This window comes from Buteo buteo, chromosome 13 (assembly GCF_964188355.1).
Source record: "Buteo buteo chromosome 13, bButBut1.hap1.1, whole genome shotgun sequence".
NCBI lineage: Eukaryota > Metazoa > Chordata > Aves > Accipitriformes > Accipitridae > Buteo > Buteo buteo.
In genome coordinates, this window is record NC_134183.1 from 31117554 (window position 1) to 31132104 (window position 14551).

General features: G+C 38.1%; 1 protein-coding gene across 7 annotated transcripts in view; it reads left to right on the forward strand.

Moving 5' to 3' along the window:
- The first annotated feature begins 8263 nt into the window (after nt 1-8263).
- The window catches only part of AQP9 (aquaporin 9), a 28238-nt gene continuing 21950 nt past the window's right edge, over nt 8264-14551 (forward strand). The window contains exons 1-4 of one of the 7 annotated variants that reach the window (XM_075045385.1): nt 8550-8692; nt 8785-8843; nt 10204-10385; nt 12913-13021. In XM_075045385.1, coding sequence (XP_074901486.1) covers nt 12944-13021 — 78 coding nt within the window. In that variant the 5' untranslated portion in view covers nt 8550-8692; nt 8785-8843; nt 10204-10385; nt 12913-12943. Of the gene's footprint in view, nt 8281-8332; nt 8844-10203; nt 10386-12912; nt 13022-14551 lie in introns of those variants that run through there. The other 6 variants (XM_075045386.1, XM_075045384.1, XM_075045388.1 and 3 more) reach the window with 6 other exon arrangements.

The window sequence follows — 14551 nt, forward strand, 5'->3', positions numbered from 1 at the left end:
ACTCTCTTACTTCAGTGTTAGAATTTAGGCTAGTGTATAGCCACGATCAAAATCATTCCTGAAGGGTTTTATTTTTATATTTAGATCAATTTGAATGTATAAGTTGAAGAAATACCTTTGTTTCATTTACAAGTCTCAATTTCTCCACCCACCCCCAGCAACTGGTATTATTTATAGACAAAGACATAGACATTGTTTATGCAAACACCATCTGATGGAAACAGGACCTGTGGTAGCTAGAGAGGGTGCAAAAGACAGAGCTGTGATGCTGAAGACAATACAGCTGTAATTAAGGCATTCCTGGGTTGCTCAGAGTACTGGTATTTTTCTGCTCTATACTACTGTGTCCCCGCTGCCTAAACGAAGTCATAAAACTAGAGGATTGGGTGAACTATTTGTATCTCAAATACCTCTTTTGGGCAGAGTAGCTGTACCAAAGCATATACTGATACACCACTGAAATGGACAGTGGCTACAGCAACTCCAACAACACAAAGCTCTTTGTTCTTACTACAAATTTGTGAATATTTCTTGTGCTCCTTAGTGAGCTCCAGACTCTAAGCACTTTGTCACACACATGAAGGAACTGAATCACGTCGTTCTGTCAGATGCTTCCAGTGATTCATTTCAAGATCAACTTCAAAACCTGCCCCAAAATTATTTCAGTCTGACCCATAAGTTCTTTTTTTATATATATTTCTCTCAGCTGTCCCGCTACCATTTAGCAAGGATATCCCTAGTTCCTCATACAAATTCAGCATTGATTGAGAGACCCTACTCCTGTGTACCCTTTGCCTCCTGCCTCCGTAAAGGTCCCTTCCTATTTCTTATGTGCTTTATAAATCACTTTTGGAAGAAAAATAGGGACTGAAAAGAAATTTCCACTAAGTTATTTTTCAGCTCAGATTTCCACTTACGATGTCTGAACTTCATTTTCTGGTTTATACAGTAAAAGCTTCAGCCTCAGGTGTCCTATTTTAATTGCCTGCTATTTTCATTACTGACCATGATGGCAGCAAATGCTCTTCAGGAGATACTTGTATTTTAATTTATCTGCAAACATAAATCACACATTATAGCACTTTTTTCCTCTAGGTTAATTGAATCAATTCTCTAAATGTTTCTAAGCCTGATCATTTGAAAAAGGCTCACTGTTTGAAATCTCTTAAGAATTATGGCCCTTGAATCGTGTGCAGGATGGTATCAGTCCTTGCTCCAAAGATATTTTGTACATATAAGGTAAAAATATTGTTATACACATAAGCAATATTACCTGTAAAGCAACACTCACAATACTGTGATGATCCTATAAAATAGTTTCAGAAATTTTTCAAATATCCCAGTGAATTAATTATCTTAATATTATAAATGTTATTAATAATTGTTTAGGAATAAGTCTGGATATATTTTAAGTTCTAAAGAGAGAAAAGAAAATCTACTTTTATTTTCCTTATTTCTACATTACCTTTAACATAAAAAATAAATTAAATGCTAATGTCAAGAACAACCATTTTTATCGCTGAAATTCATGAATGGCTAATGAAGAAAACTTGATTTAACATAATTCTTACTAACAAGGAGTCAAATGGATCATTTTTCTTACCTGTGATATTGGCCATTTTATGCCCAGTAGAACTTAATTGCTGCTATGGTAAATTCAGACCTAAACTGAAACTCAAATTTAAGGATTTAAGCAAACCACAAATAATTCAGTGACAGTGATAAAGCAGAATATGCTTGGAAAGACTGTCAGTGTTTGGCTCACTTTATAACTGGGTCAGTTTCAAAATTAGTATTATAGTTTAAGTTGACAGTTGAAATGTAACATGTCCCTCACTGGACTGTTGTGCAGAATGCTCGTTTTGCCAGTAATGGAGTGAGCCTGAGGTGCCACTCCTTTAGCCTGAAGACTTTTGAGATGATCCAGCTTACAGCTCTTCCTCAGCTGGTCACCACCCTGTGCAAGGCGATGCACAGCAACACACAGCCATGGGGTGGTTTAGCCCAGTCTCTGCAAAATAGCACTTGTCTTCTGCATGGCAGTGAGTGACAGTGCCTCCGGAGAGTGCTGTAAAGAATGGGTGCCGTTAACTGTGAAGTTATAGGCAATGTGCTCTTGGTTGTAGGAATTCTATTCTGAATTTAAATATATAAAAAACCCTTTCTATTCTGAATTTCTCTTCAGTTTACCTGTTTGAAATTTATTATTTGTATAACGCATCAAGCCTCAAATGGATTGACCTTCTGCTAATGTAGATCACCTAATGAATGGATGCAATTAACTAATTCATATTGGAATATTGCACTTTCCAAATCACATTTATCATCACTAAATGTGTGATCTAGTTTGCAAGTTTAAATTTTTTATTATTACCCTTTAAACTAAAGAAATAAGTCTTATATTTAATTACCTGAACTTACATATTCAATTAATAGCTTCATTACCTTAATGAACATAGATACTGCACAGAAGTAACACAAGATTGCTGCCTGAGTCTGCTCCTAAGTACACCCTATAAAGGGCCTGCTATGAACCTCAGAACAATTATTTCAATTAAAAAATCTTGACTGGGGAGTTCCAAAGGAACTGGGCCTGGCAAACCAATATTCTTATACAGCAGTCTGAGATAAATTTATCATCTATATTGTTAATATATAAAAGGAATCCCAGAAGCAAAGCTTATGTTTCTGGAAAGACAGAGGATTTAAACATTCAAATATGAATCATTCTGAATGAAAGGGAATTAAAAGAATGAGAAACAGGCAGACTGGCACCTCACGTACTGAAAGACAGAGAATGAGTGTTTGGAGCATGGAGGCAAAACGAACAAACACTCTTGTTGTGGGAGAGAAGGGACAAGCACCAGGAACAGCAGCTCTGACAGAAAATACTTCTCCAACAGAGAGTCAAAGCATGGCTGGATGGCATCCTTGGGGGTCCACGTCGAGTGGGAGACAGCTGAAGGTAGGTGGGTTGGCGAGTCACATAGAGGAAACATTGTCACTTTCCCAATGGTAAATAGGTTTTAGAAGCATGAATCACCTGTCCTATATAGCTACATCTATTTGCTTGCCAAACACGCTACTTGGCCTGTGTGTTAGTGGAGTCAAACCTGTCACTACCTTTGGCTTTCATGTTAAATCTCTTTTATTAATTAGGTAAGCTCAGATCTCCTGCTCTTCACAACCCTACAAGATAGCCCTAAGTCTCAGGGTGTCTATTGCTACAGGGAATCTGTGCCCTGGAGAAAGATGAAAGGTTTTGACAATGTATCCCATTCGGGTTAAGAAAACATAGGGCTTGGATCACTGCAAATATACTTTGAGGTTGTCTTCATGCTACATAGATATATTTACCAAGATATCTTTTGGTTTTAATAGCAAAGGTGAATTTAAAATTTTCATCTCCATTTTGAGGTCTTTTTGTGAAGAATTCAGAAAGGGAAAGAGTTATTTTAAAAGAAACGTGCTATGAATAATCTTCCCTTACATTTACTTTTCATGTACATTAGCTGTTTGAGAAAAGGGAATACGCAGAAAAAAAAGAGCAGGGAATTGGCTGCAGCAAAGTGTTTGTCTGTACGAAATCTATCTATTCCTTAAAAGCAAAATTCTTCTTGTACTGAAACAGTCTTTTTCCAGATGCATTCAGAAAGTCAGACCTGCCCATACTGCAACCTACCAGCTAAGCTTATACCAGAACTGTTTCCAGCACATTCAGAGGGAAGCAGAGCCTAGCGCAGCAGATAACACTGGTGCATGTAACCATCTGCACAGCATTTCCCCAACACTCTTACGTTTTGCCAGCATTGACAGTCTTGTCACAGAGCCCTTCGGTGTGGAATGTTGTCTGTGCCCCACTATGCCAGTGAGGCTATTGCAGAGATTAAACCGGCTTGGAAACTCTCAGGGCCTACGTTATACACACACGTATCTGTACAACAAATTTTAAAATTTACTATTGTAAATTATATAACTACATATAATATAGTTATGCATGTAGTAATATCAGTTATGCACTGAGGCCTAATGGTGTGCTCAGCCAATCAAGATCAAAGAAAAGTTTTGGGTCCTGCTTTAGAGGAAGTCCGATTTAATTCTTCCCAAAATCAGCGTCAGCAACAGCAGACTTCAACAAGCTTTGAATAGGGCCTTAAAAACTATTAGCAAAAAGCTTGAAACACACGTGTGGTGTATTTTTGATCTCATATTCATGATCTGGACTGAAATGTTTTATCTGGACACCGAGATCACAGAAATAGAGAAGAAAGAACAAAGAAATTCTCAAGGGGTCACCTCATGTGCCTTGCTCTTCCTCCAAGGTAGGCTCAGCTAGAGCTGAGCTGCACATTGCAGATGTTTGCCCCCATGAGCACTTTTTCACCAGGGACTACAGCAGAGACAGAGGCATGATCAGAAAACACGAGAACTAAAGAAACAGTTTTTTAATGTACTCAAAAAGCTTAGAATGCTGAATTACTGTGTGTTCAGATCTTCCTCACCTGAATTTTTTTCTTCGAGTTGCCCGGCAGCAGGATCAATCCATAAAACAGAGAATGTCTTTTAAGGACCACATAGCAGTTTCTGTATGAAAACATAAATATAAATTAGGCAAAGGCATTTGATTGGGGATGTGAATTATAGTAGATGTATACATTCACACTTTGTCTAATTCAACTAAAATCAGCAGATTTAGACTTAAAAATAATTTGGCTCATATTATTACAATACAAAAAATATGTGGTGTATTTATAGCCTTGGTCTCTCCAGCTGTGTTGGTTTAGGTTTTATTACATCAGTAATAAGAATTTATGTGATACTCTGAATAATGTGCTATTAAAAATTCAGTACAGTATATACTGTTACCCACGGGATTTAAACTGTGGGAGCTATGTGTATTATTCTCTACTTTGCTACTTCTCTATAGGAGTGAAGATTACTATAAAAAAGGTTAGGTTATATGCACTGTGTGAATTCCTGTTCTGCTTGAATCCAGGTGAAGAGAAATAGTTCAGTCCAGACTGCCTTGGTGTAAGGGTCCCAAGGGTCTTAGTCTTGCAATCTAAGGTTACACTGATCACACATTCAAGCATGAACAATAATATCAGTGTGCTTTTTGATGTCTTTAAAGAATGCCAATAGATTTGTGAGGCATAACCTCCTTTAAGAGAATCCATTTGATGCTTCTACAGAGTATCAGCTTTAGCTGTCTGACTATTGATTTTATTCTTTACAACAGTTCATCTAATTTTCCTGGCATAGAAGTCACATTGGCAATTTTGTAGTTCCCATGTTCACCCTCGGAGGACTCTTTTGAAAGGCCAGTGGATCACTGGTACATTTCCCATGTTCTATTTTGCTGGCATTAGGATTGGGTTCCACAAAAAAGAACCCACTGGGCAATAGTACTTCAGTAGCTGAACATATGAATCCTTTGGCAGAAACACTGCATAGCTCCAGCAATTAGTTACTGTTTAACAATTTCTCCTGAAGTCTTTCCTACTGACAATTCATTTTAGGACAACTCCTCACACTAAGTCCACCTAACGTTTGGTTCTTTAGCAAGGCAAATAATTCTTTTAGCTTTTTAGCTGTGTAGTTAGCCACCTTGAATGCTGCTTCTACATATTCATCCTCTATAGCTTTACTTACTCTCTTGCAGGACTCCTCTGGTGATGGAATTTGAAAAAGTTTATATTATTACTTCCACATTGTTGGCAAAATCTTAAAATCTTTTTGGTCAGCTCTGTTGTGGTTCTACATTTGATATGACATAGTTTATGCTTTTTCCATGCTCCTTGCTTATATACAACTTCCATTTTTTAAGGAAGTCTGCATTTCTTTCCTCAAATGACACAGCTGTTGATAGTTATGGCTGGCACTGCCATTATCCTTACCCTTATGACTCTGGGAGCAGGGCCCATATCAGGGAAATCAGTAGAAAACAGTAATCACAGTGTATTTTCTTTCCATTGTTCAACCAGGTGGTCCATTACATGTGACCAAAAGGCAGTAACATGGAGCATGGATCACACGGGTTAGTAATGAAGGTCAAAGCTTTCATGGTGTTTATCTTTACATTTTACTTGTCTTTCTTGTAATGCTATGTATATATTTGTTAGATTTAGGAAATGTATTTAGAACCTCTTTCTGAATGCAATAAAAGGAGAAACTTAATTCAAGTTTTCTGTGCTGCCCCCTTTTCTATTTGAAGATGATTCCAAAGTGTAGCAGTGACTTTAAATTGCCAAACGTCGAAGGATTTAGCAAGGGAGCAATCATCCCCTATGCACTCTGTTCTTCTATACTTTCTTAGGGCATCTGCTTGAATCTGGTTATGGAGCTGAGGAGGACCTTTGGTCCAACTTAGCATCACGGTTCTTATTAATGGAGTTAAATCATATGATTTCTATAAAGTATTGAAGAAAATCTGAAGAAAGCAAATTTAAAATATATGTATTCGTGTCAGTTCTCCACCCTGTAAAGACAGAAAATTGTTATAAGGAAGGCAATTTGATCTGGACAAATGAGTAGGGGTTTCTGTCTCTGACATGTTATTGCCCTATTTTTAGTTGAAAAATAGCACTAATGCCTTCACACCTGTTATGAGACTAAACTAAGAGGTATCTGCATACTACTTTGTGAGGGAAATCTGCATCTGCATAAGGGAAAGAACTGCTATGGACAAACAACCGAAAATTGCTTTCATAAACGTATTTATTTATTTCTCATTTTCCTGGAAGAGAGGAAGTGGTTTATCTCATTCCTGCTGTAATGAATGGCCTCTCCAGCATCCTCCCTCAGTTCTACTGTATACATAATTCTGAAAGACTTATTTCACAGACATAATAAACATATTCTTCAGCATGCTGTGATAATTAAGGTCATGAATAATATCTTTGTTTTGCAGTGGTGTAGGGTAAAGGTTTTCAAACTGCCATACAGAGGCTATTTTCAGGGGCTTCCCAGAGGCAGCTTGCAGCTGTCTGTGCAAGTGCAGACCCGCACTCCAGGCTGGTCCTGTAGCGCAGGACCTGTAGCACTCCTACAACAGAGCATGCCTGCTGCTGCGCAGGTGCTTACCCTGGCTCACGCAGCACCAGTACAGATGCAGTCATCTCATAATTCATCAGCTCTGTGGCTTTCCACAGGCCAACATTTTCCAAATCAGCTAAAGGCAGAGTGGTATTTGAATGCAGAGGTAGAGAAAGGTGAGTAAAAGGACACAGAAAAGCAGTTAAATATTAAAATTGGGTGGTGGGGGTGAACAGGGTGGTTAAGGGCTGACACTGGTGGTGGTGAATACAGCTGCAGGGAGCATGCATCGGGTCCTAGCTTGGGGCAAGTAAGAGCACTGATGGGGTAACAGAAATGGCCCATTTGCCCAATCCTGTAAAGCTCTGTCCTATTCACAGCAGACAACAGTACTGACAGGCCTAAACATATTTACCACCAAGGTGAAAAAGGTTTAAAGATACAAACCAAGGCACTGAGCATCTACAAACACATGCCAAAATAATCTACCAGAACTGGGCTAAGGTTTTGGTGTCAAGTCAAATAACAGAAAAAACTTGTAAATCAACCAGACGGCATGTTAGTCAAGACAGTATCACATTTGATAAAACCATTCAAGATGCTTAAGAGATTAAGACAGTAATATTTTTCTCTAGGAGGCCCAATTCTTTGAGATATTCAGCAACTTCATGTCTTAAGACCATGGAAAATAATATTATAATGTTTTGTATTGTAGCACCTATGCACTTTTAAGCTAAACATATTGGAGACATATAGTCACGCAGTGCCTCACTTGCCTATACTGCATTATAGGGAGCCACTGGACTAAAGCAGATTTCATTAAATGTTCCTAATTTATTCTGCCTCATTTTTTTGTAAACAGGGTGGGTCACTAGAGAGCGAGGCATTTAGTCCAAAAAGAGTATTGTGAGTGAATATACAAATTCAACATACTACGCCAAGTTAAGATTCACCATTAGACACTGAAACCCCGCAGAAGTGACAGGATAGGAACTTTTGTTTACAGGGTAGAGCACAGCATTCTCACAAGCATTCATCCTCTTTCACAACTTCCCCTTGAATATTTTTTGGACAGCCAATAGCAGCATAGTTTAAATCCCAATCTAGGTCAGAGAGAAATTTTCAACCATATTTTGGTTCCTTATTTTGTGGTTTCTCTTTTTGCCTTTCTTTTTGATCAGGGTGACAGGAACAACTTTTTGTTCATTTTTACCAAAAAAAAAAAAAAGTAACATAGCAGAAAAGGTAATGATTAATCCATTCTGCAAGAAAAAAAAAGGTTCTGATTGTGAACTTACTGGCATTATCTAACCAGTATAAATAGAAGTGTACTCAGAGAAGGCACAGGATGGAAAACTCATGATGAATTGTTAGGGCATGTTGAGTTGGTTCTGTCAATGCCTGCAGTCAGATGATTTCACTGGCTGTACAAGATGAAATCTCATATTTCAATGTATAAGTAAAAGTGTGAAAGTTCAGCTGAAGCAGGGACAAATACAGAACAATTTTTGTGTGTATTTGTAACTAGGGCACCAGAGCAATAGAGGAAGCCAAAATGAGCCGGAAAAGCAAAAGGAGTTTAAAGGAGAAATTAGCCTTGAAGAACAGCTTGGTTAAAGAAGCCCTCTCAGAATTCCTGGGAACTTTTATATTGATAGTAAGTGTCAGCTGCTTTCCTTTCTTCCTACTAATCTAATGTTGGACAGTGCTTGTAAGGGGACACGTATGCTTTTTCTTGTACTGTACCAGAAGCGTGGTTACTGCCTGACAAACATTGTACAGCCTTGAATGAATTGCTTCTATTTATGGTAAGTTTGTAATTCCTTTCTTCACCTGATGTAATTATCACTGGCTGTTAAAACCAGGTAGCTTTAGATATTACGATTGTCTGATAAGCATTTGATTTCATATAGGAACAGAATTTCAGTGAACTACCATGTTCTGAAAAATCCAGATATGCACAATGAACCTTAATAATACTCTTGCTTTTGTTTTTTAAAAACTCAGCAGTTTATTCTACTTTCATTTCTATGCACAACTTCCATTTACTTTAACAAACATAGTGTATTGCACATTAAGAGAATTTTAGCTGAGTTATTTTCCTGTGCAATATAGAAATCTAGCTGTATGATTTGTAGTGAATTTATTGGGAGTTGCATTGCCAAACCTTCAGAGATTTTGTAAGTTAACTAATTTTTTTTTCTTTTTAACTGTACTACATAAATTATACAGTTGCTTGGTCCTGTAGTACTGCTACAATTTAGACAAATACCAAACCTCCCAATTTTCATATCCCCAGATTTTTTAAACTTAATTTCTTGCTCAATTTTTCTGTGCATTTTGCACTGGGACACAGAGCTCTACCCTGTGATTTACCAGGGTAGAGAGCAGGCTCAGTAGCAGAGCTGGAAGTCAAGCAGCTAGAGTATTTATGCCAAACTCTTTCTTCCTCCTTTTAGTCTGAACAAGACAGTCTTGCTTATTGCTAAATGTTTTATCCTAGTGAAAGGACAGAAAAAAAAAAAAAGAAGCAGGCATAGTACTGACATAGTCTATTTTATAACTGTAACTATATTAGCTAAATTTCAAGTAAGTCATCTAAAAAATTCCAGTAGCTCATAAAATACATGAAAATAATGGTCTTTACTACACTTCAGCCAACTGAAGTGCACAGGCACTAACGTAACATTATTCTCAAATTTAATACCATCCATAAGACATTACTACTATAAGGAGCACATTCAGAAGCAAGGAGCACAAAGCACTTTACAAACATTAATGAATTAAGTGTCACAACACCCTGGTAAGGAGAGGAAATGTCATTATCTTCATTTTATGTATTAGCAAACCTGATTACAGCAGACTGCACAGGAAGCCTGTGGCAGAACTCTGAATATAACCCAGATCACCTGACTTCCAGTACTCTGTCCTCGCCACAAGATCATCCTCCTCTTTCCATTAATACAATTAAGCAAGTGAAGAAAATGTATTAAAGTGCAGATTAGACGGCAAATGCTATTATTTAATGTCCTGCTGCACAAGACTAGAAAGAAATGTAAACCCAAAGCCCATTTTCTAGTATATTCACCATATGAATATAGTAGAAAATGAAGCTATGAAATTGTTGTTGATAACCTGACTTTCTCAATTCTATCTTACACTTTATAGTTTCAACCTTGGCTTAAAGCAGAGAAGACCCTCACAGGGATTGAGCTGCAGCTTTCTCAGTGCTTGGATACCTCGGTTTATGTTTAGACTGCGGAAGTTAGCAGCAATACAAAGCGTTTATTGTGAAGAAACTGACTTTTCTGCTGTTGTATATTGCTATTGCTTTTAGGCTCTGTCAGCCAGTAAGTAGTTTCTCTTTAAGAACAGATTAATATTAAACCCTTAACTTAAATTGGAGCTAATGAAAGGGGCAGCCTGGTAAGTCAGAGGGCAGAAATCCTTGAAAAACAGACACCACGTATGCAAAAGAAGTGAAAGCTTTCTTCCATCATCCTATTACTATGTCTTAATCCTGTTACAAAGTGAAAGTGAGATGAGAGTTCACGGCCTACAGCCCAGTTGATTCAGATCTTTGCTGAAAGCCATTTCATGTCACTGTGATGGGTTTTACAGCCTGTAGGAAGCACCTGCACCAGGGAGTAAGGCAGGGACAAACCCTTCTATTACCCACAGACTCTGGAAGTCAGTGCTAACTGTGCCTAAATCTGCGACCAACCTAGCACTTCTGAAAGTTAGCCAGGTGAAATTCTTTCCCTCCAAATCACCTATTTCTATTTTTTCTGGAGAACAACATCATGGGCTACATACTACTAAGAGCTTAAACTACCATCTTTGGTAACTCTCAAGCCTTGCAATGTTATTTTCCAAACTGGAAAATGTACAAACTGTAAGATTAATTTCAGGACATCTAGAAAGTCAGATCACTCATCAGGCAAAAACCAAGCCTTCACCTGGGGGTGAGAAGGGCTCTGCCTGCAATGTTAAACAGATTTGAGACAACAAGCGTTGAGAAAGTCACTGGGTATATGGTTCAGATAACATCTCTTGGTCATTCCTACTGACTATGCTGTGGTTTGCCTTGCAGCATGGTCTCAGAGCACGTAAACTGAATTCTTTTCAGATGAAACTAAAGTGGAAGGTGAGCTCCAGAATCACAGGAAATGTGCTGACCGTTAATGGATGCTCAGTCTAGTGGGTCAGACTGGAGATACTCCTAAGTAATCCCTCCCGAGATGGCCGTATTCAGGTTCTCTGAACCAGCTGCTTGCAGTGCACAAATTGATAATACAGACATAGTCTGTGTGAGCCCTTCTCTCTGCTTATCAAAGCACCCAATTTAAACCTCTGAGGGTTCAGTGAGAAACACTAAACTCTAGGAACCTGCAAGTGCCCTGCTGTATAGGCAGATCCAATGGTATACAGAGCAGTTGCTGTTACTGCCTGTCTGGGTAATCCTGCTGGTGATTAGGCTATTTTACTCTTAGACCTATTCTGCTGGGGGAACAAATATTTCTTTCAGTATCCAGCCTTGAATTATTCCCCAAGGCATAGCACAGCTGCTCTAATTACACTCTGGAACAAGAATTGTGGCAGAAAACCCAAAATGTACAGTCCGTAACCAAATGCAAATTGCACGTGGTTTTGGTTACACTGAGCTTTTGGTTACTGTCTTGAACTATATCGTATTCACCTTATAAGGTTCCATCAAGCTGCGAAAATGTTGCACTTCACTTCTTATGATACTTGTATAAAACAAATGGATGCAGTTTTAACATAACTAAGTTACATTTGCAGTACAGGCAATGAGGAGCATGCATTATCCTGGGTATTTATATTTGCAGATTATTTGTAAAGTCCTGCCCATTTCTTGCATTTACCTTGGTGCTGCCATGTGGTAAACCCCCAACTTGCAAAGTTTAATTGTGCCATTTGCAATTTAGAATAAGCATCCACAAAAAACACAATCTACCCATAAAGTTTTCAATGAACATTTGAAAAGGATACAACAGTTTTCCAGGAAGTGGATACTGAGTAATGTGGGTTTTACACCGTGTGTTTCGAACCAGCTTTTGGGACAGGTCCCTCCAGTCTACACCTATGCAACAGGTCCCTGAGGTGGGAGAACACCCACCCGTTTGTACCATGGTGCCTGAGAGGCCTATGCACACACACATTTCCCAGCCTCTGACACAGCCTCAGCTTTCTGTAGCTGGGGCTGCCCGAGGCCTCCCTTGAAACAGAGCTCTCTACACACCTTTTTGTTCTCCAACACATCTCCTGGTTCAGTATATTTCCTCTTGGGACTCCTGTGGATTACTCTGGGGGACAACATCTAGGTACCAGCACAGAAGAGTCAAGAAGCCATGCTGCATCAGGTAGATGGGTTATGTGACTTTTCAGTGAGTCTGTCTGGAACTCACCTATCCAACTGCCTCTCTGCTTTTAATCATGCTTCTCTCCATATTTCCCCTTTGGAACTTGGCTGCATTGCTCTCAAACAAAATGGGATTTACTCTGGCTTACACCATTAAGTATATCTGAATTGGAACAGTTCCAAAAAGAGATGCCAAATGGGCCATGTTGCTTCCTTTAGCGGCTACTGCTCACCTAACATAGTTTTTATTTCATTTTCTCTCTCAAGAGCTTCTTACTAAACACAGTTTCCCAGAAAGGAGCTGCACAGGAGCCAGTATCTCCTGAGTCCAGAGCAGTGTATGCTTCCTTGCTGAAACAGAACACAGGCTTCCATTTAGCATTATAAAGACAAGTCGGTAGTATATATATTCATATCCCAAAGCTTAGTCTCCAACTGGAGGTGGGGATCCTCTTACAAAATTCCCACTGAAGCAAATGTTTATGTGTGCATAGAGGATGCAGTGCAAGAGCATGAATTGAATGCATGACACCCCACGCTGCAAACAGTCCAACTAATGAGAAGGAAGTCCATTTATCTTCTGCACATCAAAATCTTCATTATGTAAGTTATCACCCCTGCTTTGTTGCGGAGTTTAGTCTTGCCTGAAAAATCTTTAAGTGTGACATTCCATGGATTTACTCAGTCCAGAAGATTAAAATTCAAACAACTTTTCCATATCTTCCTTTTTGTGGCCCTATATTGCAGTGCATGTTAATTACAATACTGTATGGTAATATATATCCCTTATTCTAAACATGAGTTAGAATCCTCATTACATGATGTTATTACATGAAAGCAGATGTAGCTTTTGATTACTTGCTCCTTAAATAAGTATTTAGTGTTTAATACAAAATTACTACTTAGAAATTTTAAACAAAGATAAATTCCATGTTCTAAATTTTTGTGAAAGGGAGACTCTTTCTTTGTATAGGATGTAATTGCTTACAGCAAGTTTAGTTTTAAGGTAGAAAATTAAATAGCAGTAGCTTCTAACAGCTACCTCGTTTGCCATCAGCAATGAATTTCCTGGAGTAGAGAATCTTGTATAATTAGGTCTTAGTGAACTTAAGTTTGTCAAAGCTAGATAAAAAAGGTTATTAAAACTTACTTATCATTGGTATTTTGATATGTCACTCAACATTTTTTTAAATATTATACAATGCTACAAATACCATGGGCCTTAGCAATATTTGCACTCTGGAAAGCAGCTCTTATGTCACAGAGATCCATATATTAGGGTCTCTAGCAGCAATACTATAGTACAACCAATAAATAATAAAAGTCACTCATCAATCTAATGTCATAGAATTTAATCCTGCACTTCCAGACCAAAACTGCTCATTTTATGGGAATAAGATGCTTCCTTTCCCTGTCATCACCAACTTGGAGTCCTTTCTGTTTCTGCAATTGTATCAGTTGCGTATGTTTTGATGGCATGAAGTTTTGCTAATGATTCTGCTGAAGATGTGCAAAGTCTTCCTCTTTCTTGCAACTGTATTAAATCAGCATTGCAAACAGAAGTCAAAGTAGTAATGAAGACCCTTAGTTGTGCTGAGGTTAAGGAACTGTTCTTACACACTGGTTTATTTCTATAATTTTACTATAATCAAAATAAATTAACTTTTTTTTTTACTTTTCTCTAGAAAACACTTCTATTTCCCTGAAGTCATTCTTTAATTCAGCTGAATAGTTAGCAGTGTGAAAGAACTGAAAGCAAGGTTACCTAATTTTTCTTTTACCTTGAAATGTTTATTACAGCAAATAATTCTGAAAAGTCACAGGAAATCTTTTGTTTTCAATACAAACTTAAGTTTTCCAGTATATGACATTTTAAACTTTCTGGTGACTCAGATGTTCTGTGTTGCATGAAAGTTTTAAAAGAGAATTATCTTCATCTCTGCAACATCAGCCCCAACATATAACTCAGCTCTCATTGTTTAACCAAGAGGTTCCATTAAGTTGAACTTAATTTTCCAAGACCTTTTTCTGTAGATACACTTTTTTTCCAGAAAGTTTGCATCTATAGGGCTGAAGTGTAGGCGCTCTCCCTGAGCCTCACAGCAGACTTGCATCCTTCCAACATTCAACTGC